The 25,314-nt window shown below is 37.1% G+C and overlaps 4 protein-coding genes across 6 annotated transcripts; 1 reads left to right on the forward strand and 3 right to left on the reverse strand.

The window, feature by feature from the left end:
- The first annotated feature begins 3,445 nt into the window (after nt 1–3,445).
- Nucleotides 3,446–6,473, forward strand: ube2g1b (ubiquitin-conjugating enzyme E2G 1b (UBC7 homolog, yeast)). Its single transcript, XM_017492441.3, has 6 exons — nt 3,446–3,581; nt 4,367–4,469; nt 4,586–4,683; nt 4,817–4,995; nt 5,084–5,202; nt 5,840–6,473. The coding sequence occupies exons 1-5, from the start codon at nt 3,539–3,541 to the stop codon at nt 5,168–5,170; spliced, it is 510 nt and encodes a 169-aa protein (XP_017347930.1). The 5' UTR covers nt 3,446–3,538; the 3' UTR covers nt 5,171–5,202; nt 5,840–6,473.
- Nucleotides 6,474–6,669: 196 nt separating this feature from the next.
- On the reverse strand, nt 6,670–11,820 carry arpc3 (actin related protein 2/3 complex, subunit 3). Its single transcript, XM_017492440.2, has 7 exons — nt 11,679–11,820; nt 11,181–11,280; nt 10,926–11,002; nt 10,566–10,634; nt 9,435–9,561; nt 8,047–8,141; nt 6,670–6,922 (listed from the first exon to the last, which is right to left on the reverse strand). The coding sequence occupies exons 1-7, from the start codon at nt 11,682–11,684 to the stop codon at nt 6,860–6,862; spliced, it is 537 nt and encodes a 178-aa protein (XP_017347929.1). The 5' UTR covers nt 11,685–11,820; the 3' UTR covers nt 6,670–6,859.
- A 1,124-nt stretch (nt 11,821–12,944) lies between these two features.
- Nucleotides 12,945–18,374, reverse strand: gpn3 (GPN-loop GTPase 3). The gene is given in 8 exon segments (NM_001200511.1): nt 12,945–13,313; nt 14,666–14,794; nt 14,967–15,063; nt 15,166–15,281; nt 15,463–15,587; nt 15,793–15,960; nt 16,864–16,972; nt 18,165–18,374. Coding segments are annotated over 8 exon segments (858 nt in total). The 5' UTR covers nt 18,213–18,374; the 3' UTR covers nt 12,945–13,247.
- Nucleotides 18,375–19,846: 1,472 nt separating this feature from the next.
- On the reverse strand, nt 19,847–24,941 carry vps29 (VPS29 retromer complex component). 3 transcript variants are annotated; one of them, XM_017491781.2, is made up of 4 exons: nt 22,321–22,503; nt 21,036–21,227; nt 20,651–20,886; nt 19,847–20,339 (listed from the first exon to the last, which is right to left on the reverse strand). In XM_017491781.2, the coding sequence occupies exons 1-4, from the start codon at nt 22,486–22,488 to the stop codon at nt 20,222–20,224; spliced, it is 714 nt and encodes a 237-aa protein (XP_017347270.1). In that variant the 5' UTR covers nt 22,489–22,503; the 3' UTR covers nt 19,847–20,221.
- Between the last annotated feature and the right edge of the window lie 373 nt (nt 24,942–25,314).

Below are 25,314 nucleotides of genomic sequence, written 5' to 3' on the forward strand. Positions count from 1 at the left end.
CCACAATATCAGATGAGGACAGTATGAGGAATGTCTGTAGCCATTTGGAGAAAATGTGGTTATATTTGGATGCTGTGATAGAGCACTTGGTCAGTGCGTGCTGTGTCACTGATAAAACAAAGCTGCAGGAACAAATCACAAGATTAACTCCGAGCCCAGAGAGTCTGCAATCAATCCGACACACCATGAATACAGATAAACGGATATGAGCACACTAAATTAGTTTTGGCACCTCAGGGTTGTCATGGAGATATGTGCCATTAGAATTCACAAAGTTTTCTTTTAAGCAGTCACCTTTAAGTGCATGCAAAATTTTAATACATTAATGCTTCTGTTCGGAACGGACATTTAAATATATACGGTATTAAAATTGCACTGATACAGGAACAATTTTCACACAATTCATTTTTAAAGCTGCATTTCTGACCCTATACTTGATTTACTGCCAGTTATACAGTATACAATACACTCAATACACCCAATGTGTGTTTGAGGTTTTTTTTTTTATTACATGTGATTTTAATACATGCTGTAATTTCCATGTGAATTTCTTTGCACATGATTCATGTATCACAAATTAACAAATGATACGCTACAGCATAGTGAGACAAAATAATACAGCACATATTATTGCACTAAAGTTGTGTGATGTGATCAAGCATAAAGTGTCAAGGGTCCAAGTGTCAGTGTTCATTTGTCAAATGATTAATTTATTTTCAATTTATTATTCTAATTATTTAGATTTTTTTTAACAAATAATTTTTTGTTGTTGTTTTTTGTTACATATGATTATTTTCACATGATTAATTTATTTTACATATGGGTCCTTATTTTTTCTCCACATCATTCTATTATTTAAACGTGATTGTTTTCGAACATGAGTCATTTACTTGCCTGTTGATTTTTTTTTTTTTAAATGTATGTCATGTGGTTTTATTTATCATATTTTTTTCACGTCTGTTTACTTGAGTTCACACATGCAATTTCATGCGTGTTGAATTGCACTTTCATGTATTTCACATGTGATCACATTTTACTCAGATAATTACAGGTGAAAAACATGTTATTTTTCTTTAAGGGCTATGTTTAAGACCTTTTACTGTAATATTGCAAACTGTATTGTATACTGTATAACTGGCAGTAAATCAAGTATAGGGTCAGAAATGCAGGATAGATGTGTTTTTTTTTATTTTTATTACAGACTACTGGATGCGTCCAAATTAAAATTCAATCTACCACAAAAAGAAAAAATGTCTCACCAGTTCTTGTGCATGGATCTCACCCAATAGTCAGTCGAGCCATTTATAGGCCATTTATCGCTCACCCCATGACTGACACTTTAACTGTGGCAGGCCTGAGGGAAATGGCCCAGTCAGCAGTCCAGTATAGAGGAGTATTCATTAAAAGGAGAGCTGCATACAAACCATTTTAGCCTGAGCACTATGGACATACAGTATGTGGTTATACATACTTTCCGGGGTTTGGAGTGCCATGATTTAACTGTTGGAAATATCAAACCAGTTGGGATATGTATTTGGATGTGGGCTAATAATGAACGTTATTTCAGCAGGAAAGTATATACACCATAAGTAGGAAACAAAACACAACAGGATGGTGTGATGCAACCTGACAAGTAATTTTGACTTATAAATAACTGTAAAAGTGTGTCTAGACACAGTTGAAGCTTATTACCTCCTAGATGCTCTGCAGGATTATCACAACTTTTTCTTTTGCACTAAAATGTAATGGGCTATATAAGGAATTAAAAAAAAGGGAAATAATCAACTACAGGGTTGTTATGTGATGTAGCCTTATGTGAACTTACTGAAATTGATTATTTTCTAATAACAGTATGGCCTGAAGTGGGTTCATCCTCTTATAATATAGCAAGTTGGCATTGATTACAATTTTTAAATTTATTAAAGAACAATATATCATACTTTTTTTTTAACCATTTATAGATACATGTAATGTTTTTGAATGTCTGCAAGATAAGTTAGTTCCTGTAATTCACTTACATTATAGCAGCTATAAACCGATGTTCCCTCACCCAATGTTCTCGTTTATATCTCTCTTGTAGTTAATAACACACACACAAAAACACAGCTTGCTATGACACATCTGTCCTGAAGGCTTCCATATATGTTAAGTAAACATCTCCTTACAAAAATCTTCAGATACCACAAAGTTGTTTTTTTCCCCCTTGCACTATACAAGTGCATTAATATAAACCTGTGATTTACTTTGCAGCTGGAACTACTATCAGTGCTTCTGTTATAGACAATGAATCAGCACCTTCTAACCAATCAGCATCAATAATTCAGCAGCTCTGTTAAAAACACTGAACATCAAATGTCCATTTCTGACCAAAAGCAAAAACATGACACACTATGTTCTAATTTTTGACATCCAAACAAAAAACTAATCCTGTTGTTTTGGTTTCCTGGATGAGGAATGAGACTGATAAACTACCCTCTGCCATATTAAGGCTATGTTTGGTGTCAATGTCTGGGCACACAGCCACACACCGTCCTTATAAGGACCTGGGAAAACGCAAATGCAAGAATCTGGCATGTGAGGGAGATAATGAAGCTCTCAGGGTAAGAGGTGGAGAAAAGAGAGAGCCTGTGTGTGTGCTTATACAGACATTTTAATGCATCTTTTGAGCCAAACATATTTACATTCTTCCTGATGATGCATAATGATCAACTGAAATAGAATTTTGTAGCTCCGTTTTCCAAAACTGTCCAACTAAGGTAGCGCCAGAGCCACCGGCCCTGGCATTGCGGATTGGATGTGAGCAGTGTGCCATCTAGTGGGAATTTATCATTACTACAGCACAGCTTCTGCTTATTCAGCTTCATGCTTTTCTGATTACATCTATTAATAAATTGTAATCCCATGCCAATTTGAACAGAGAGGAAGATCATAAAGACTCAGAAATTCCATCGTGATATTCCGATACCATCATGCAACATGCAAACATCGCGTTAAAAAAGACGTAAAAGATTTCTAGAAAAATCTTATCTAAAATTTCTAAAATTTCCCTCCTTGTACCTCAATTGTTTTATATTACGGAATATATAGATCCGTCTTCTACTGATTTAGTTTATTCTAAAATTTTTATGACTCTATCAAAATTACTACCTTTTGTTGTAAGCTTTAGTTTTTAATCAACTCAAGTTTTCAAATAGGTGTGTAATGATTTAATTGAATACATTTTTATTATTTCGTTTAATTAACTGTTTATTAGTAGTGTTTTATTTTGTCATGTGGAATGCGTCATAGCGCATGCGTCAGGTTTCTAGCCCCATTCGCATGCGCCTTATATATATTTATTTATTTCCTCTTACGCATGCGCACGTGGCGTTTGGGCGGGTCTCAACCGTGATTGGAACACAAAACTGTCAATCAGGCGACAGCAGCGGCACCACCAGTTAAGAGACGAAACAGTAAAGCAGGCAACGGTGTTGAACTTCGCTGTTATCTTTACATTTACTTTTAGGTTTCCCCCCCTTAATCTAACTGGTTAATTAAAATGACCGAGCAGTCGTCTCTTCTTCTTAGAAAACAGTTAGCAGGTAATAAAAAAAAACAAACATTTGTATTGTTTTTATGTTAAGTAGACTTACTTTTTGGGTTCTATAGCTAGCTAGCTATGCTATAAACTAGTTATAGAATAAAAAATGGTTAAATATATCAGATTATTAGCGAAAACATCCGTTAAATTGTGTTAAACTAAGTTAATATCTGTTATATGTTCAAATAACTTAAATATAAAACTGTTAAGTGATTTGTTAAGCTAGTTCCGATTGCTGAAACAGGTCGATAAGATTATAGTGAGATTTACAGAGATACATAGAATCATGTTTTGCTGTTTTTTAACACGTATCAGGTCAAATATTTATAGTCTTGACAGTTCTGAGTATATTTTAGACCGGTTTGTTGAACGGCTTGCACGCACGATTTAGCTACATTGTACTAACCTGACTGCGACAAATCCCGCCTCCTGTGCTACGGTTGGTTGTTTGTTCAAGCTCAGTCACTGTCAGCCAATCAGAACCAAGCAAGAGGCGGGATTTGGTGGAATGCATGTGAGAGGGGGAAATGTGTGTAACCCTAAACGTGTTTATCTTATTTGTAGAAATTCTGTGTAGTCAGTAAATTGTATCAGTTACAAGTTAATGATCGTGTGTTTAATATATCCGAATTTGACAATGGATTCTCTTCTCTGTGGAAGGTAAGATCCATGAGAAGACCAGATGATCTCTCAGTCCTGGTTCTTAAAGGCAGTTCTTCAGCATTTTGGCTTGTCCTTTGTGGTGGTGGTGTCCAAAAATATTGATTTGTTTGTATTTGATCACAGAACTCAATAAGAACCCTGTTGAGGGCTTTTCGGCTGGTCTGATCGATGACGATGATATCTATCAGTGGGAGGTTGTGATCATCGGCCCAGCAGATACGTTGTTGTAAGTAATTGAGTGAGTAAGCAGTACATACAGATTCACTTCCAGTCATTATAAGCGTAGAAAGAACTTTGTTGCGTGTCTTAACAGGATTTCTGTTTTACTTTTTCTTGTAATAGCGAGGGTGGATTTTTTAAAGCGAACCTCACCTTTCCTCATGACTACCCACTCCGTCCTCCAAAGATGAAGTTTATTACTGAACTCTGGCACCCTAATGGTAAGTGCGTATGATTAGACCACCTTCAACTGGTCTTAAAGATGCAGAGATCCAATTCGTGTCTGATTTGCATATCTTATCAGCAATATGTCACTAGCATGTGCTTGATGTGATTCTGATCCCACACCTTCAGTGGCAAAGAACGGCGACGTCTGCATCTCGATCTTACACGAGCCAGGAGAGGACAAGTTTGGCTACGAGAAGCCCGAAGAGCGCTGGCTGCCGATCCACACCGTCGAGACCATCATGATCAGCGTCATCTCCATGTTGGCTGACCCGAACGGCGACTCGCCAGCCAATGTGGACGCTGCCGTAAGTCCAGATCCCGACGCAAGTTAGCACATTGTGGTGATGGTGTGGAGAGTACCTGGATGATATGCAAGGTTGTGTGTGTTGACAGAAAGAATGGCGAGAGGATCCCAGTGGAGAGTTCAAAAGGAAAGTTGCCCGCTGTGTGAGAAAAAGCCAGGAGATGGCATTCGACTAGATCTTCCCTTCACTGCAATACTCACTTAAATGGTAATTCTGTCTAGATAGCATCACTGAGTGTTTATATACACTAATAACTTGGTGTGAGCTGATTAGATCATGAGTGGTCAGATGATTATTATTATTATTATTATTATTATTATTATTATTTTACACAACCTTAAATTAAAAAAAAAAAAAAAAATTTTTTTTAAGACTTTAAGTATCTGCAACAACCCTGGAATTTGATAAGCAAGGTTGCTGATATTTAAAATTAAAATCACATGTATTCATTCAGGATGCAGAAAACAAGCACATATTTCTCTAAATATTTCCCACCAAACAACCAAAAATAAGATACAAGATAGCTATATGAATCAGGTTTATCCTTAATGACTGATGTATTGATTCTTAAATTGTAAAAAAAAAAAAAAAAAAAAAAAAACACCAGTTGTTTGCTTTAAATTTCCTTCACAATTACTGGTTAAATGTTTTACAAAATAATTATGTAGCATAGACCTAGAGCAGTGCTTTGCTGCTATAATGATAATGGGAAAAGAAATACTGTGTGTAAAATGTGAATTCAGTAATGGGTACAATATTCACTCCTCTTCTTCGTACATGTGGCTTGACATGCTATAATTTGTCACGGATGTAATCGCTAATTACTTTTCCTCTTTCCCCACAGACAGGAGAGCTTGAAATACAAGTGATCAGAGATCCATCACTCTGAGCCCAAGTTTCACTCACAAGGAAATGGAAATATTGTAACAGCTGAATCATGTGTTTGTGTACGTGTGTATGTGAGAGAGTGAGACTTATTTATTGTCTGGATAATGATGAAGTGTAATGCATGTTTTTGTTTTTTTTTGTGCTTGTTTTCCCCTTCTCCTGCCTCTGAGCCATCAACTATGTGCAAAGTCACTTATGCAATTTTCTCAGTTTCACACTCACTCTAGCTGTAGAGAGCCTCATACCAGAAATGTCTCTCCCTAAGGAGTCAGTGTGCTCCCTGCTGCCTTAATATATCCTCCTGTACAGGAGCGAATTGAATTCAGTGATGCCAGGTCTGTCGGAATTGATCCTGTTTGTTTCGACAAACCAAAAAGAATAATTCATGAAAGAATATTTTTGTGTATAAAATATTCTGTGACTGTAAATATCCTGTATTATAGCCATGTTTGTGTTTCGCCTCCACTTGAGTTCTTTTCATTCGTGGCTATACAGTAACTTTAAAGTAGTCAGCCATAATATTCGTTTTTAAATCTTTTGTCCGTTTCTCCTAATTTACTTTATCGCTCATTAAAAGCATTTTGTCTTAAGTCTAAAAGTTTGTGTGTCTTCTCTCATCACTTTTTTTTTTTTTTTTAAATATGTGAGAAACATTCGTGGTTCTCGTTCTGATTTGATTCTCCTCAGGAGCATTAGGTTTTCCCAAATGGAAAAAATTCAACATTTATAGCTAAGGAATAACAACAACCAGAGTCATCCTTTATCCAAAATCAAAAGCCTTTCCTGTACAGAATAAACCGTTTTTATTTTTCAGCTTTTATTTGATTGCCTTGTGTTGTACATATGATGGCAGGAAATCAAATGGGCAATATAAAATTAATCTTAAATCTGGTATCCAATGGAAATAAACCACAAAAAAAGGGAAAACAACCAAAACTGTAATATCATCTTGACCCACGTTCCACATGGATGCCTCTTACTGACCAGGAGCAGACAGACTCTTGTTCATGAACTGTCTCTTTACGAAGCACATCCACCACTGTGGAGAGAAAAAACAAACAAAAAAACATTCTGGTGATTAGCCTACTGTGGCGGTAATATTGACATTTTCTACTATATATAGTTACGACGGCTACTGAAATATGCATGGTAGACATTCTGGCATCCGGTATTTGACTCGATTAGACTTCTGTAGGTTTCACTACAGCGCGGTTATCAAAAAACCTGATCAAATCGTGACGTTGACATTTATATTCGGCATTTTTGCAGACACCCTAATCCAGAGCGACTAACGTTCATCTCATTTATACAAGTGAGCAGTCGAAGATTAAGGGCCCAACAGTGGCAACTCAGCAGGGCTGGGATTTGACAACCTTCTGATCAGAAGTCCAACATCGTAACCACTGAGCTAGCAGTGTGCAAAGAAAATCACACATTTGGCCAAAAATAGTTTTTAAAAAAAAATTAGTTTATCAGAATTCAGCCACAGTGACATCACATGGGTTTTCCAAAACCAATATACGCTACAAATTTTCAGGTAGTCTAATACAACCTACGCTTCCGTTGTTAACAGCTAAAAGATGGTGTACACTTGTGTCACTTTATTAGGCACACCTACTTTATATAAACTCTTATTGGCCATTTTGGCATACACCCACCACTTGGGTCACTTTGAAGGTGTACAATTAGTAACCATAACTCATCTGTACTTAGAACAGCTGCTACAGATATTATTTTGGTGGTGTACGTTCTCAGCACAGCATTGTTGCTGGCGTGGTAGCCTGCATTGCCTGCATCACGTATTTAAGTGAAGGAAGGAGAAATATAGTCTCCTGCTGTGATACCTACAAGGTAGGCGTGACGGAACACACTGTCGATACACAATTCGTAGCAGCACTCAAACAATACCAGGTCAGCTCTCGTTCTAGTCAGTAATTGTACGCCTACAAAGTGTCCTATATACGCTGGCTGTAAATGATAAACTGGCCAATAAGAGAATATATAAAGTAGATGTTCTTAATAAAGTGGCAACTAAGTGTTTTAGCTGTTAACAAGCATACGTTGACACTCAGCTGACACTGTACAGCTATATGGTAGGTTAACCTAACAAAATAAGTTAGTGAACAAAGAGAAAATCTCTCTGTACTTAATAAACCATCTTACCTTGCTTGGCTTGTCTGTCTGTGGGTCGAACACTTTGTCACACAGTCTCACGCCTGTTTCCTGACGAATCTGCTGCAGGTAAGCCCTCATATTCTCTGCACAGGACGCAAGAACAAATGCCGGATCAACACCACAAAGGGAGCGGAGATTGATAAGATTACAGGTCAAAGCACTACATAAAGCTACAGCTGTACAATGCTGGAAGACTGACCCACAATGCTACAATGCGAAGATTAAATTCTCTAATGAACACACGGTATCTATAAATCATATACACTGCAGGTCAAAAGTTTGTGGACACTTGACAAACGTTTCTCATGATCTTAAAAAGCTTTTGATCTGAAGGTGTATGATTAAATGTTTGAAATCGGTGTCGTAGACAGAAATATAATCGTGCCAACATATTCATTTCTTTCATTAGAAAATGAACATTTTATTTACAAAAAAATATTTATTTAAAAGGACGTCTCGGAGCGAAATATTCAGAAAAGCAGCCAATAAGAGTCCAGCGTAGGTGGGAACTCCTTTAATACTGTTTAAAAATCATCTCAGGGAAATTCCTCAAGAAATCGGGTGAGAAAACGCCAAGAATACATTTCTGGAAATTCTCCGCAAAAATCGTGTCTATTCTGAAGATGTTAAAATACTAAATTATTTTGATTTATTTCGGATTTTTTTTTATCACAACGTAATTCCCATAGTTCCATCTGTGTCACTCCAGAGTTTTGATGACTTTATTTTATTCTAAAATGTGGAAAAATAAAAATAAAAATAAAGAACGAGTGTGTCTAAACTTTTGACCTGTAGTGTATACTTAAACTACAGATATCATTTTGCACTTCCTTATTTGTGTGTACACAGGTAAATCGTGGGAATGGATTTTATTGGACCTTCATAGATTTTACATAGTATTTTACATAGACGATAACTAGACACATTTTAAAATACACAATGTGTCGCTATTAAATTTAAAAACTTCATAAAGCATCATCCGTTGTAAATAGAACATAACTCCATATATTTTCGAACACCATATATTTAACATGAGCTCATTTGCAAAACGTTGAAATGGAAAAATCTGACCAGGAATACTGTAGGTAAATACGTATCAAGAACTGTTTCTTATGAAATGTTTAGTTAAGTATTCAATACAACTCTCTTGTAGAGTCGCATTACTTAAGAAGTTTCGCACAGATTTCGTTTTTTCTTGTTCAACTGCTATTCTGTATCGTTCTGCCCGGGAAAAATTAGTGAATAAACCATAGCAAATAAACCTTAAGAAACTCCAGGTGTACAAAAAAAACAAACAAACATTGACTGTCAATGTGTATTATTAAAGTCTGCATTATTGTGATTGAGCTTGAGTAATGACGCTGTTTGCAGTGTACCTTCTTCCTGTTTGGTGGTAGGCTTAAGGTACATGGCGTTGAGAGGGAATCCCGGCTCTCCTGGGATGGGGAAGTTGGTGATTCCCAGTGTGTACATCTCCTTCTCTCCTTGGTTTTTTGAGCTACACTGTGGATCAAACACAAGGATGGGTTCAAAACACACAGCAGTAGGAAATATTGAAGTCCAGTTTTATGGAACGTTCTGCTGAACTATGAATATACGGAACCAAAAAAAGGGTTACGAACATTATTTAACAATGTTTCGCTAACAATATCTCCATGTAAGCTTTTTTTTTTTTTTTGAGTCAGTTGACTTAGTTACATACGTTACGAGAGTTAATTTTTTATATCGACGAGGCTGGATTGAAAGATTAAATTTGAGTGTGGAAATAAAATAAAGCAAACGCCGCAATATTCGGAGGAGCTTGCGAATTTTCGAAATAATCTCAGATTTTTTTATGCAGATTCAGGACGAGACGTGTCAATGGACAACATCCCGACGCGAATTCAGCCAAAGCCCTCTTTGATTCACGTGCGTGGAACACGAGTACAGTTAAAAGGTGGTCTCGTTTACCAACAAATATCACTGTGAAACAATTTTGTGCGATTGCGATTTCGTCAATTCGAATAGTTTTCCACAAAAAAAAGAAAAAAAGAGAAAGATTTACAATTTTTTTAAAATGATGATTGTTTTTTTATAAGGATGTTTATTTAGCATTAACTCATGCAAGGAGTCTACAGTGTCAGCACTTTGTAACAGCCAGACGTTAAGCCGTAACAAAGTTTTCCACCATGTGGAAGTCTTCACTACAGACGCAGTTTACGCTTTTTTTTTGGTTGTCTTTTTGACTTAAAGAGAGGCCAGTGAGGACCTGAGCATTTCTACTTGCTGTACATTACTGTTAAATGCACCTATAAACGGATTAAAAAAAAAAAAAAACACGACTTGATCTTTAATAAATAAATTGTTCGTGTTGGCAAATTGCTGTGATATAAAAGGAATCAAAACACTTAAAAGTTCCATGATGTTTTTGGAAAACAACCCAAGTAACCCCGTGTCATCCTTGACTATTTCGCTATAACTATCCCCTGAAGTGTCTTGTTCCTCACATAAATCTGATCCACACTTACCTTCTGCAGCTTCTTGAGGCATTCAGAGATGTACAGAGTGACGTAGATCAACGTCCGGTCTGCCTCGTTCTAATAAACAGCGTGATGCAAATTCAAAATCAGTCCGAGACAGAATCACAACATGATTAGAAGAAGTCACGAATATCCACGAGGCTAGACGTGTACATAATGCTGATCAGTTCTAAGCAGAAATAAGAACAAATTCGATAGTCTGGTAATGAGTGAAGGTGAAACAGAAATTCACTGCCAGAGAGGGCCGAGCCAGACGTGCACGTCGAGGCACGCGTGCATTTTTCCCCCCATGTCGTCTCTCACTTCCTGCATTTGTTTTGCTTTATTACCCCCCACATCTCGACTTACCTTAATTTCATAATTCTTGAAGAACACGTTAGCTTTAAAGTAGTAAATGGCCTCATCGATGATGTCTGTGTCTTTAGCTGAAAGAGGAAAGAAAAAAAGGAAACAGGAACATTACGCACTGCTGACGAGTCTGAGATGTGACAGGTTGAAGACCATTTAAGGAAGAAATGCTACAGCTCGTACACAACATTTATACAACATACGTAAACAGCTTCCATGATTAGAAATATGGCAAAAAAAAAATTATAATATTACTTTCTTTTGGAGCAGGGCCTTTAAACTGTGTCCTGAGGGGCAACAGTGCCATATTTCCCACCAATTTGGCATCGGAGTCCAACAGACTGGAATGATAAGCCTGAAAAAGAAAAAGAAAACAATACAACAGAACATTTAACAGAATTAAAATGTTAGACTTCTATACATCTTTATTGATGTGAATTAATATTTGCAAAGCAATGCAAAACCAGCTTCACAGCACTGACTTTCTAAGACACTGTATTACAGATACACAACACTATTCTTTTAAAAACATAAACCGCTATATTTAAAGCTTAATTTATTTGCAGAATCATATTAAAGTGAATAAAAATAACTCCACGGGGTATAAGATGGCTGGCTAACCGTGTAGCTGGCTAATATAGCAAGTTCGCTAGCTAAAGGCTGCTAGACTGTCATTTTAAAAGCCCTTAAAGACACATTTTCTGTCGTATATATCATAAGATGTGTGTTTAAATATGTTCAGAGTTTGCTTACCGGCATTTTTTAATATGTTGTCTGTTTTAGAAGGAAATCTGTTGTCACAGCACTGAAAAATGCCGCTTCCGCTGTCCCACCCAACACAGCGATACCGGAAGTAGCTGGATTGTAAATTACAGTGTAGTTACTTCTGTTGTCCACAAGGGGGCAAAAGAAAAGTCTATTAAAAAAGTAATACGTTTTGAGAGTTTATTTCTGGGCTTCTGTGCTATATTTTCACCTCCAACGCACCCAGTGTTGCTCAGACGGCACTATTTAACATTTCGACACTGATATGCTTTTACAACGTAAACTATTTTGCTTAGAATCCCGCCTCCCGGGTGAGTTTACATGTTCTCACCCTGTTCCGGGGGATTTCCTCTGGGTACTCTGGTTTCCTCTCCCAGTCCAAAGACAAGCGCTGTAAGCTGACTTGCATTTCTAAATTATCTGTGGTGTGTGAACGTGTGTACAATTGTACCCTGCAATGGGTTGGTCCCCCGTACAGGGTATCCTAGGATCCCCAAGACCCTGTAAATGGATGGACAGATGGCAGCAGGTATGTGCATGACACCCCATCCAAGATGTATTCCCACTTCACAGCCAGTGTTCCCAGGATATCCTCTGGATCCACCATTACCAGTATTGTAATGCTAGGAGTTTTATTTCTGGGCATCAGGGCCTGATTTAAGAAGCGCACAAGCAAACGCTAAAAAATTCTAAGAAAAATATTCTACCCTGTAACTCATTCTTTCATCTTCAGAAACCTCTGTATCTCAGTTAGGATAGTTATCTACTAGTACACCTGGAGTCTGTCCTGGAAAAACCGGGTGTGCTGTTGGAATACTATCAGGATGGGATGTCAGTCTGTCACAGGTCACAATGAAAACACCAATTCATGCCTAGAGACTACGTAGAGTCACCGGTTCACTTACCAGAATATATATATATATATATATATATATATATATATATATATATATATATATATATCTTTTTGAAGATGGGTAACCTGGAGGAAACCGACATGGACAAGGGGAAAATAAAGATTAACCTGGGCTCAGGATAAAACCAGGGACACTGGAGCTATGAGGCAGCAACACAAATTTGTAAACTTTGTAAAAAGAAAGAAAGAAAAAAAAAAAGCCGCTCCAATCCATCATGCTCTGTGGATTGTTTTTATGTTTCATAAGTTGTCCTTTATTAACAGTGTATCTAGGTGTGTATTTGTCCTCAGCTTACTGAAAAATTTATTTACAACAATGACACATGGTTCAGCATACACACTTTCCAAAATCTCACTTTTATTGAAAAAATATTTAACATTACAAGTTAAAGAATGTAGCATGCTATGTCTACACCCAGTATAAGAGCAAAGAGCATCAATAATAGATAAACACTTATGCAGTCAGACAAAAAAACAAAACAAAACACTGAAAATAATTCTTGGCCATTCTCTCTTTACACCCAGGCTCTTTCTGACAGTGTTGTTCACTTTCAGGCTTGGATTTCCACAGCGCCAAGCAGCTGAGTGCGTTAAAATATCCGTTCCCTTCAGTCTCTCTGGTGGCCACGCAGCCATGGGGTTTAGGAATCCACTCTGTCTTGGAAATACTCATCATAATTCTGGTTGCCCGGCTCCTCATCATCCTCCTGGGGGGAAAAAGTGACAACAATGATGCAAACAATGACATTAATATAGATTATGAACTAAGCTGCATACAAACCAGTGTTAATGACAAGAATGAATCACCTCATAATCATCTAATAATTAAGGTATCAAGGTATAAACTTTATCGTGACTTATTTAAAATAAAAAAAAAGAAAAGAAAAAAAGGTATTACCTCATGGCCGAGGAATTCACATAATGCAGCACGAGTGCGTGTCCGTTTAAACACCAGGAAACATTATTTGCTGCTTGATATATTTTTTATTTATTCCATTAAATATCTATATTTTTTTGTTTGTTTTGTGTGTTTTTAAGATTAGGTTTTTTGTATTTTGGGATTTCGTTTTGTGTATTAACAATTTTGTTTGTGTTTTGGAATTTCGCGGTGTGTATTAAAGATTTTGTTTTTGTATTTCGTTTTGTGCAATAAAGATTGTTTTTGGAATCTGTTTTGTGTATTAAAGATTTTGCTTTTGGATTTTGGGATTTTAATTTGTGCATTAACGATTTTGTTTTTGGATTCAGTTGTGTGCATTAAAGATTTAGTTTTTTGTGTTCTTGGATTCAGTTGTGTGTATTAAAGATTTAGTTTTTTGTGTTCTTGGATTCAGTCTACTCGTCTTGGATTCAGTCAACTCGTCTAACTTTAGTGCCACTAACATGGGCAGAGTGAGCTCCTTGATGTGGTTAACATTACTGGTTTGGAGGAAAAGAGTGTTGCTGAAAGCAGGAGGAGTCAATTTGGGATTATGGTTGGGTCATAAAGCAGTGTTCACTTCTGCTCAGGCATCATATCATCAATTGACTGGCCAGCTTCCAGACACTTCTCCATGTCTACGAGGAGCTTGACACCATCTACAACCAGCTCTACCTCAGAGAAGCCCAGACGGTCAGCATTAGAGATGTCAAAGACGCCACCCACTTTGTGTATTAAAGATTTAGTTTTTGTATTCTGACATTCTGTACAATTCTGTCTTTCATTTTGTATTTTCAAAATGTTTCTCGTGATGTAGTACTTTTGAAATATCGCACAAGTTCTCAGACACCATAAGACGGTCCTTTTAAACGTTCTGAACGACCACGAATTAGTATTCACTCAAATGTTGGTGTTTGGTACACAGCCATTACCCGTCATGCCATTCTGCTGAATGTATATTATCCTGTTTCTGAATGTCGAATGCATTCTGACATTAATAAACATATTCATGTGTGTTGGACTAGGACTGTCTAAAAAAAAAAAAAAAAAAAAAACCTCCAAGTTTTTCAATGACCTTTTTTGTGTAATTATGCACGAAAGCACTATACATGACAACTACATGGCACAAAATGTACCTACCTTCGGCTCCTTGAACTCCAGGTCCTCGCCGTACTGTATGGAGAAATCAATGTGCTGGAGAACAATGTTGATGCCTTCTTCATCGGTGCGGTCGAAAGGCAGGAAACGCACCATGCTGTAGTCATCGATCTAACAGAAAAAAATCAAACAAGGAAAAAAATTTAACAAAGAAGGAAAAAGGAAACATGTCATGAAATATGAACATATCATGATATACAGAGTTTTGGCACCCTCATACACTCATTTGCATCTGTGAATCTTTCCATCGCTACTTATTCTGACTTTGTAACAGCTGACTTACCAAACCACAGATAGCTTTGGTGAGTTTCATGAATTTTTTGCTCCTCATCGTGGCAGAGCTGTCCTCCATCATCGAATACATATCGGGATCTAGGTACCTGCGGTAAACATGCACAGGTCACCTCTCCATTTGAATTACGTTATACTCCCCAATGCACACACTAATAATAAAAATGTACATTCTTTTAATCCTCACTTACTTCTCAATCTCTTTCTTAGCCTTAGGACTCAGCAGGTCCATTTTGGTCATGATGTTGACCTGGGGGATTTCTAGTGCCACCATGGCACTCAAGGCTGCCATTACACCAGAAATGAACTGGGGGGGGGTAAAGAAAAGAAAAGAAAAGAAAAAAAAAGAGAGTATTTAGTGAGATTATTTTCTGGCAAAGTCACACATCCACATTGAGTCTGTGAAGATTAGGCCAAGTCCATACGACAATTTTCAACAATAAGAGACTGAACATAGGATTAACATCTCAAGAGCTCAATTACATTACCTTGAAGCTCTCCACCATGAATTGAGAATCGACTAAAAAGACGCCGCACACACGAAACTCCCACTGCTGGAGCTGCTCGACTAAGTGCTTCATGACCGGAAGATGAGTGTATAGCTCAATCTGACCTGAAATGAGACACAAACACAATGCAAGATGGTTTCAGTCCAGTGAACTGGTCATTTATTCATCATGGCTTATTAACCAACTCTGAAGAATTCATTTCTTCACTGCTTGAATTTGCTCAAGGCGCTCTATTACTTCCATCGTTTTTTTTTTGTTTTTTTTAAATGTACAACGCTCTTAAAAGTAATTAAATAGCTAGTTCATAACCTGGGCAGTCAAAAAGTATGTAGTCATCCTCAACATGGCCAAGACTTTCTTCTAGCCAGTCGAAGTTACTAGCAAAGTACTCCATGCAGAAAACCAAGCCTCCGTTTGGCCCGAACCTCAGTGAGTCATCCTCCATCACATCATCCACCTGGATCAACTCTCGGATATCTGTTATTTCAGGGAAAGTGAAAAGGCAGAATAAATCATTCAACCTGCCATATTTTCCCGATAAATTTGTACTTATTTATTTTATTTTAACGGTTTAACTCAGTCACGGTATTAGACTCGGGGCATTTTCAAAATTTTTCCACCCAAGAGAAGGTCCAGAAAACGATCTCTGGTAGACCTGAAAATGCAGGTCTGGGTTTCACTCAGCATGTCTAAAAGCGCTTCAATTCGGAATAATTTTTTTGAATATACAGCCATCCAGAATTATTGGCACCCTTGGAGAAAGATGGGCAAATTAAAATGTTAGGAAATGTATTTTTTCTGGTTAATCACCTAACAATATGAGTGAACCTTTAATCAAAGTGAATTCATTCAAAAACAAATAAAACCCTTACTGAAAAAAAAGACATGACAGAATTATTAGCACTCCTGCTATTAGTACTTTCTCCAACCTCCCTTTGCCTCAATACAGCGACTAGAAGGATTCACACAAAACACAGAGCGAGTGACAAGTGAAAGTAAAGAAATAATGATATTAAAAAGTAATTATAAATATTATTATATGAATTAAATGAGCAATTATAGGAACATTACAACAATGCACCTATTGTATGTCATTTTGTGGGGGAAAAAACGTATAGATTCACAATTACAATCATTAATCCCTGAGTCAAAAAGGAATTTGTCAATGATTAGACTTTTCGGCCAAGCGTATGGACGTTCCTAGGCGACAAATGCATGGCATGGAGGATAAAGGAAGCAGAATCATGTCTATTTTGGTGATATTTCTAATTAATCAAACTTGATTCAAATCATAAGTTAAAGAGTAGACTCAGTACGTTTGCCACACGTGGCCCGATTCCGACTCTCCCGCTCTCTATCCGCTCTACTGATTGCTCTTACCTGCCATGACTGGATAATTAAAGTGCTCTGCGGCTGGATCGAGGTTTATGACCTGTATGGAGCGGTTTATGGCTTCGGCGTGCTGGATCATGGTGGAGCAGTATGTACTCTGCAAAGATAGAAAATAATTTTATTTTATTTTTTTAAATGCACAATTAAAGAGTGTACATATTGTTATGTTCTGTCCTTTTATGCAGGACAAAATAGACAAGAGGAATTAAATAGTACAGCCCATTAAAAAAAAAAAAATCCTATTCTTTAATAACATTTAGGTAGTGGTACAATTTTTATTGACTATACAACAACATTTAGTATTTATTAATTTGATAAATACAGCCATCTGATCTGCTTAATGGCTTTTAGGAAAGGGTCTGGCTATGATTAGTGCTTTTTGCACACGCGCGAACAAACCCACAACTTAAATATCAGTTAGGGATGGTCAATAAGCAAGGAATAAACCACTTTGGGGGAAGTGGCATTATAGGAAAATAATCAATCAATGACCAGGTTACTGTTGCCACCTGAAGCTTATGCTCCTATAACAGCATGCACAGCATGTGTTTTATTTCTCTTATACCCCAGCATTTTGCCAATGATTACAATTTTTCCATTCATTAACAAAGGACACCGCATACTTTTTTTTATCCCTTTATAGTTACATTTAAATTTTGTGGAACACCTGGAAAAGTTAGTTCCTCTTATTACTTATGTTAAAGCAGCTATAAATGAATTTTGAACCCAGATGAAGTCTTGAAGACTTACTTGGGTAAGTCTTACTCTGAGAAGAGTTGGATCAGTGAATGGGGAACAAGAACATTAATATAATCCTGTGAGTAGTATTACAGCTAGAACTATTGTCAGTGCTTCAGTTATAGAAAATGAATCAGCATGTCCTGACCAATCAGAATCGAGAATTCAACAGCACTCTGATGTAATATCACATGCCTTTTATTGCATTTGCCAGGACTTTTATAAAGCTGACCGACTGAATGTGTTTTTGACACTTTATTAGGGAAAAACTAGATCATATTTTATTTAAAATAAATAAATAAATAAACAAACAAACAAAAACAAAACAACAACAAAAGGTATCAGGCATTTGCATCGTCCACCAGGAGCATTGTATATTAGTTCTATGACTTCAGTCCTATAAAAATAGAGTAACTACAAAGAAAAACTACACATTAGAGTGGCTTAATAAAATAGCAATATATATATATATAAGAATTAAAAAGTAATGAATTAAATAAAAACAAGTTATTATTTGTTAAAGAAGTAATTCAGTGAATTAGCTCTTGTACCTTGCCGCTTCCAGCAGGTCCCATTACAAGCTGCGCATAGCGAGGCATTTTCTCACACTTTCACCCCACAAAATTATAACTTATTATACCTAATGTTGTTTTATTGCACTATTTAACATTAAACAACTCAGAAATGTTCATCATCTTAAAAATAACGCGCACAAAATCTTCCGCGCGGCTTCCATGCTGCTTTCAGTCAACAACATCCTGTGACATGGGTTCAATCCTAAAGAGCTTTATAGTAAACTTATCTGGTCCACTACATAGGGTGTTAGACGCCGTTACTTCCTGCCCCGTGTAGTGCGCTTATACTGGAAGTAGAGAGTCATTTGGAATTCAAGCACTGATGGCTCTACGGAAGTCGAGAGGGGTAAAAAAAAAAGAAAAGAAAAAGAAGCGTTTTTTTGTACACTGCATGTAAAGCGTATCCGTAATGACCTGTATCTGTAAAACGTTTGTAGTCTACTAGTTAAAAGACAAGAAAAACCTCAAATATGAGCTGTGAATTTTCCTCTAACATTAAGGTAAGTTAGTGTTAGTGTAATGAATTTCTACAGGAAGTGCTCAGTCTATTGCTCTAGTAATGCATGTTTGAATTATATGTTATTAAATAAATGAATAAATAAACTTATACAGATTTCATTCAGATAGTCCCAGATGACATAATTTTTAGTAATGTAAGCCCAAATAGATTTTTTTCTTCTTATGACTGAATGCAGTAAGCGTGATGTATAGAGGACTGCACTAATATCAAGTGTTAGTTGATTAAGAATTAACACGGTATTAGGAGATATTAGAAATATATTTGGATATATTTCATATATGACGTTCAGAAACAACAGCAAAAAAATGGTCACGTTTTAAATAACTTGCATGTAGATAACAAAAACTTTAGTATAAATAAAACCTGATCTTTGTACCAGACTTACACAATTAAACCCTACTATAACACACACACACAAACACACATTTTGTTTTTAACACGATATAATTGTTCTGCTCACAAACAGCTTGTGTTTATTTATTTATTTATCTATCTATCTATTTATTTATTTATTCTCTGGTGTTAACAGGTCATCAGGATTCACTCATACCATAGAAGTCCATAGTAGTCAAGGAAAATGAGGATTTTCTATTTTGTAATCTGAAAGTTATCAGTCATTGGTATTGGTACTGGTACACCTACAATACAGTCTGACTGATTTTTTAAAAGTGTCATTATACCATGCAAAAGTCCTTATAATTTAAACAAGCAAACATGTCTTTACATACTGATTGCTTTGTTCTTTATGAAATAATTTGGTTTATTGCTTGCATAGACATCAATAACCCAGAATATGGACTTAAAGACCTCAGAGAAAGGACAGGACCTTTGCAGCCTCAACACATCAACACTATTGACATTCCTGAAGCGCCTTCTGATGATTCTTCCATGCAGACCATGTTTGTGGCTGGCTTCACAACTAAATAGCAGATGTCGGCACCTCTGCATTATGTTGTGTGTTTCGTGATAGGGATTAAAAAATCCTTTGTGCAACATCATCATGCTAATACACATCTTATCTGAACAAAACTGTTCTTGGTATTTAACTTACCTCGAAAGATGTTCCTGCTTTCTCAGTTAGTTAATTTTTCATATAAGGAAAATGGAAGTTCAATTTAAACAGCTCAAGACTAATATGTCACTTTTTGTGTGGTTTTTTAAATTTTTATTATTGTATGAAATATTTCACATGGTTTTTATCAGGGCCTTGGATGTGATAATAATAACAACCTTGAAGAGTCAATATGACATATTTTTAACATGAAACATGGTGCAATGAGTCACTAACATTATGCAAATAATATGACATTATTGCATTCTTATGCAACATGCTGCTGCTGAGAAAGAACACAAGCAGTTGCTGATGACATATAAACAATGTTGTACACTTCAGTAAAATATCTGAGCATTAATGTACAGCATCTGCAACAGGCTGAGACTCTGGGGTGTAGTCGATAAGGGAATGGGACGAAACGCATCTTAGAAGAAGGCAACTGATTTACTTTGATGGTCTTTATGACTTCTTATATTCGATTCTCTCGACTTTAACATCGTCGCCAATGAGCTGGTAAACGTACGTGACGACCGTAGACGCTTGGATGTCCATCAGAACAAAGGATGGTATGATGTTGCTGTGAAGAGAGACAAGCAACAATAATATGAATATCATTAGTCATAATACAAACCAAAGAGGATAAGCTGGGCAGCTCTGTTCTGGCTGAGGGCAGAGCTTATTTCTGGCCCTGAAAAATCTAAACAGAAGCCTGGAATCAAAATTCCATATCAGATCAAATCATAATTATTTTCCGCTAAGGTATCTCTGGAATTATACGATTTTATAGGTCTAGCAACACTTACAGACATTACAAACAGGACCTTTAAGAGAAGACATAAACATTGCATTACAGAGGTGTCGTGAAGGAGGTGCGTGTCATTGCAGTACCTCTCCAGTGCATTGTAAGCCCCTGTGGCTGAACCGGGGTTGATGTAAAATTTGTTCTCGTTCTCGAAGGCCTCAAACTTGTGCGTGTGGCCTGAAATGAGAATATCCACATCCAGCTGCCTCTGGAGAAGAGCAAGGCTTGCCATGTCGCCCCATGGGATCACCTGGTGCCCGTGGATCAGACCGATCTTAAACTGGCCCACAGTCACCACCTTCTGCTCAGGGTAATTCAAATTCTGTGGCCCAAAAAATTATGATGATGCTTCAAACAATGCCTTAATGTTTCCAAGCTGTATTATACAAGCCACTATAAATAAATAAACTTTCCCAAGAATGTTCAGATAGAAGACTGAAGTTATCTATTTGCGTAAAAGAGAAAACCCACCTCATCAAAGTCTCCTCTGACGATGTGCACATCTCCAGCCAGCGTCTTCAGGTAGTCGTAGCTCTCCTTCGTACAGAGGTTGCCTGTGCAAAGGATGTGCTGAATCTTACCAGGCACCAGCAGCTTCTTAAACTTTGCTGGTAGAGTGTTGCATCGGTGAGGAATGTGCAGGTCACCTAATACAAGGACCAACTGGAGATATATAATAGACAGCGAGTTAAAGCGTCACCTTAGATTAGTTACGAGTAAGAGATTAGATTATAAACAAAGCTAATGGATTGTGACCGACTTAAATGTTTATATTGTTTTCACATTTATATTAATCACCAGTACCAAGTTTGACAAGGAGCTCAAATCTAACTTTGTGATCTATGTGGATCTACAGGATTCAGTTATTCTAGGCTATCAGACAAACCATGGTTTTCTTCTGTAAACTTTCTACTGGAGCGACGAGGCTAACGTAGCCGACAAGTAAGGAACATTTATCGGTCCGTACAGTATTTTGTGGAGGAAGTTTTTCAAAATTTCCGGTGGAACTTGCGGAGTTTGTTGTGTGTTTTTTTTTGTGTGGAAAACTACTAGAATTGGCAAAATTGCAACTGTCTTTCACAGTGATGTTTGTTGGTAAACGAGACCTTGTAGCTGTATTCATGTTCGACGCACTTGAATCAAAGTGGGCTTTTTCTGAATGCCCGTTGTGATGACGTCACGTGACACATCTCAGGCCAAATCTGTGGAAAATGTGCGGTAATTTTTAAAAATTAGCTCCACCGAATATTGGTGTCTGAGTTTGATTTTGCGTTCAATTCCGCGCTCGCAAAAACATGTAATCCTGGAGGGACTACCAGCATAGCAGTGTGCAAACTCATTCATTCATCTTCAGTACAATGCTCAGGCTTATAGTCGCTCAATATACTGAAGATTAAGTGCCAGAGAGAAAAGCAACCACACCAGGGAAAACAGTATTGCATTTCAATAGTGACATGCAGAAAATGTTCCACACCGAAAGGCAAAACCTTCACCCATATTGCCCGTACGTCGCTTGATCTCTTCGGCGAAAAACAAATCAGCTGCGCGTATTTCTGAGTCGCAGTGTACTTCGAGGTCCTACACAAAATGTTTAAAGGTCTGTAGCTGCACCGTTAAACCTTCAGGCTACGTCCACGTTCATACACATAGATCCAAAAACTGCGTTATTGCTTTAAAACACTCTCCGTCTACACTGACATTTTCAAATGTTTTCCAAAAATAGCTCATCCACATTGAAATATGCAAACACGCTTACATCCCTATACTGTGCATCCGTAAAAAACGTACAGTCTGAACAGCAACATTCCATCCACTTTGGAAAACAAAATGCGATCTGAAGGTCATACAGAGTGACATTAATCTTTAACGACGCGAACAAACTGGATAGCAGGTACAACAGCTGCAGTGCAACATCGTCCATCATCTTGTTGGTTTGTTTTGAGTCGAATGGGTCGCATGACTGCGTCAAATGACTGAAAAATACGTAATTGTTTTAGAACACCTCCGTTTTTCTCTGGCCACGCTTGGAGTCCGCTTGGGAGAACGTGTTCGAAAAGCTCCCGTATCAGTGTGGACGGAAATCCAAAACTTAAGAGAAAAGATGTTTACAAAAAGAAATTCATTCGGATTAGCGTGGACGTAACCTGAGGCCACACCTCCTACCACAGTCTGACGGGGGTGTGTGTGTGTGTGTAGGAAGAAAGCGATTTGGCTTCGACTTATTTTTCGTCCATTTTTATAGATATCATACAGGGTTAATAACTACATACACGACGCATGAGCTTTCCTCACTTGTTTGCTACATTACTTTCATTGCTCCAGGACAAAACTAAACAGGAAACAATATTTAAAAAAAACAATAAAAAAAAAACAAAACAAAACATGTTTCCTGTCTGGATCATCTACATTCTAATCAATTATTGCTCTCAAGTACAATCAAGTATAACTTCCTGGCTCTCGTGTATATATACTAAGACTAAACCTAGTTTGAGAAATGTCACACAAACACTTTTTCAATTACCAACATAAACCACACATTAGCTGAAAGGATGTTACCAAGCATGTCCCAGGACACCTTTATGTGTGTTTCCTACACAAAGCAGAGGTCAGACTAGATCCAACAGCCTCATAGAGAGCAGCGATACTACAGCCGTCACCATTAGTCTGCAATAGAAGCCTCGGTAAAGCAGGGTGGAGGGAGTGGAGGGGCACTTACTCTGTGACCAGCCTGAGCACAAGGCAGTTGATTGGAGACAGGATGGGAGACAGTGCGTGAGGAAGAGGAGGAGGAGGAGGAATCAGGAGGAGGAGGAGGAGGAGTGGGGGGGACATCGAGAGATCAAAATGGTGCATAAATCACAAATAAAGGAACACAAACAATACAAGATGGTGTGAGACAGAGAAGGAAACTGAAATACCAAATGAATATCAAGTGAAAAATTCAAACATAAATGAGATGTTAGTTGATAATGGTTAATTAAAAGGTTAGCAGTGTGGGGTTAATGGGAAAATTTCTTGCTAAATGATTATTAATATTTTTTTTGGTTTAGTCAAAATGAGCTGAACCACACCCCATAACAGGTGGTTTAGGAAAGTGAAATGGTTTTTTTTTTTTTTTAAAGAAGAGTTGTTCAAATAAGCAGAACATGAACCAGTACTGATAAATTTAGGGGTCTAATAAATGATAAACTGAGGAACCTGAACAAATAAAAAGCTACAATTTTATGCCACGTTGCTCCGACTGTTTTAAGGAAGACGCACTATCAGGACCTCAACATCAGAGAACGACTTGCGTATAAATCTTTAAAATTAACGTGATCTTAACACTGCAGTGCGGTGCTGATACGACGCTGTTACAGCAGAGACGGTGAACTTGAAGCTGATCTGTTTGAGCACAGTGTACAGGCGAAGAGATACGGGAGATACACAGATTAAAGGACTAAAGTGCCGCTGCATCGCTCTCTTTATGTAGAGATGAAGTGAGGGTGCTTCGATCAATGCAGTCAAGAGGCATCGTGGGTAGTGTAGGAAAGTGGAAACAGACCAACATGTCCATCAAAAAAAATGAGCAAAAATAAAAATACAGAATTTGATTCCAAAGTAAATCTTGGACGCCTGGCCGTGAAGATTAATTATAAAGATGAATACGCAAGTCGTTCAGGGTGGATTTTTTGGGAAAGTTATGTTAGTTCCTGTTTTTGACTCCAACGTCCATTTAAACAGTTCAGTGTGTCTAATATTAAACAAGCAGTACTGTGTTTAAATAATGACACCCTGTTGTTGATTTTTCACTGCATGGTAAGAATAAGGAGTAAAATTTTTCAGAATTCATCTTGGGAAGTTGTTTTCAGGACACTGTGATTCAGATAAGACACTCTTGACACGAAATGGATTGCCAGGAAAACAAAACTTATGGTCAAACCCCTATGGTCTGATCTAAATGAATAATCTTAACGGTCTAATGAAATAGCTGAGTATGATATGATGTTAGCTAAGTGTTTAGGAGTGAAGTTCTTTTATTTGTTTATTTATTTAATTTTATTTGACTCATGCCACTCTCCAAAATAAATAAATAAATAATGGTTTAGCAACGAAACAGGGATTAAAACTTCAAATAAAACAGTTTTGCAGTAAATAATGCGTTTACATGGGAACACCCAACTCCAGTTAGCTCTGTAGGATAGTCATGTGATAGATATTATGGATGAAGCTAGCCAGCTAGCTCGCTAACTAGCTAACGGCTAATAATATCGCCTGACTTCCGGTCTTAAATTGCAGTTTTCAGTCTGTACGAATGTACTGTTATATGCATACCGCATATCCTTTTAGTATAAATCTGACTAGACTGTAAAATCTTACCATTTTGTCCGAGCTATGTGTTTCCAATGAAGGGCAGGAAGCGACTATCGGCCTGCTGACAGGGTTGCCAGGTAGGTAAAATAGCACCAGAGTATTCGTGAAGATAGTCCTTGGTCCTAACCTGTATTGTATTGTGTCTCGGTAAATAAAATGCTGGTGTTTATGTAAATTTTATCACAGTATTCATTTTAAGAGGAAATTATTCTAGGGTTATTCATTTGCATTTGGGACCGGAGAATGAAAATTTTATTCAACTTTAAAGGAGAAATATTTTGTGTATGGTGAGCAGGTGTACACAATAATTCACACACCATAAATAAAAATATCTAAAATAATTTATAAGCAGAAATGGAACTTAAACTATATATATATATATATATATATATATATA

Source organism: Ictalurus punctatus, chromosome 18 (genome assembly GCF_001660625.3).
Source record: "Ictalurus punctatus breed USDA103 chromosome 18, Coco_2.0, whole genome shotgun sequence".
Lineage (NCBI taxonomy): Eukaryota > Metazoa > Chordata > Actinopteri > Siluriformes > Ictaluridae > Ictalurus > Ictalurus punctatus.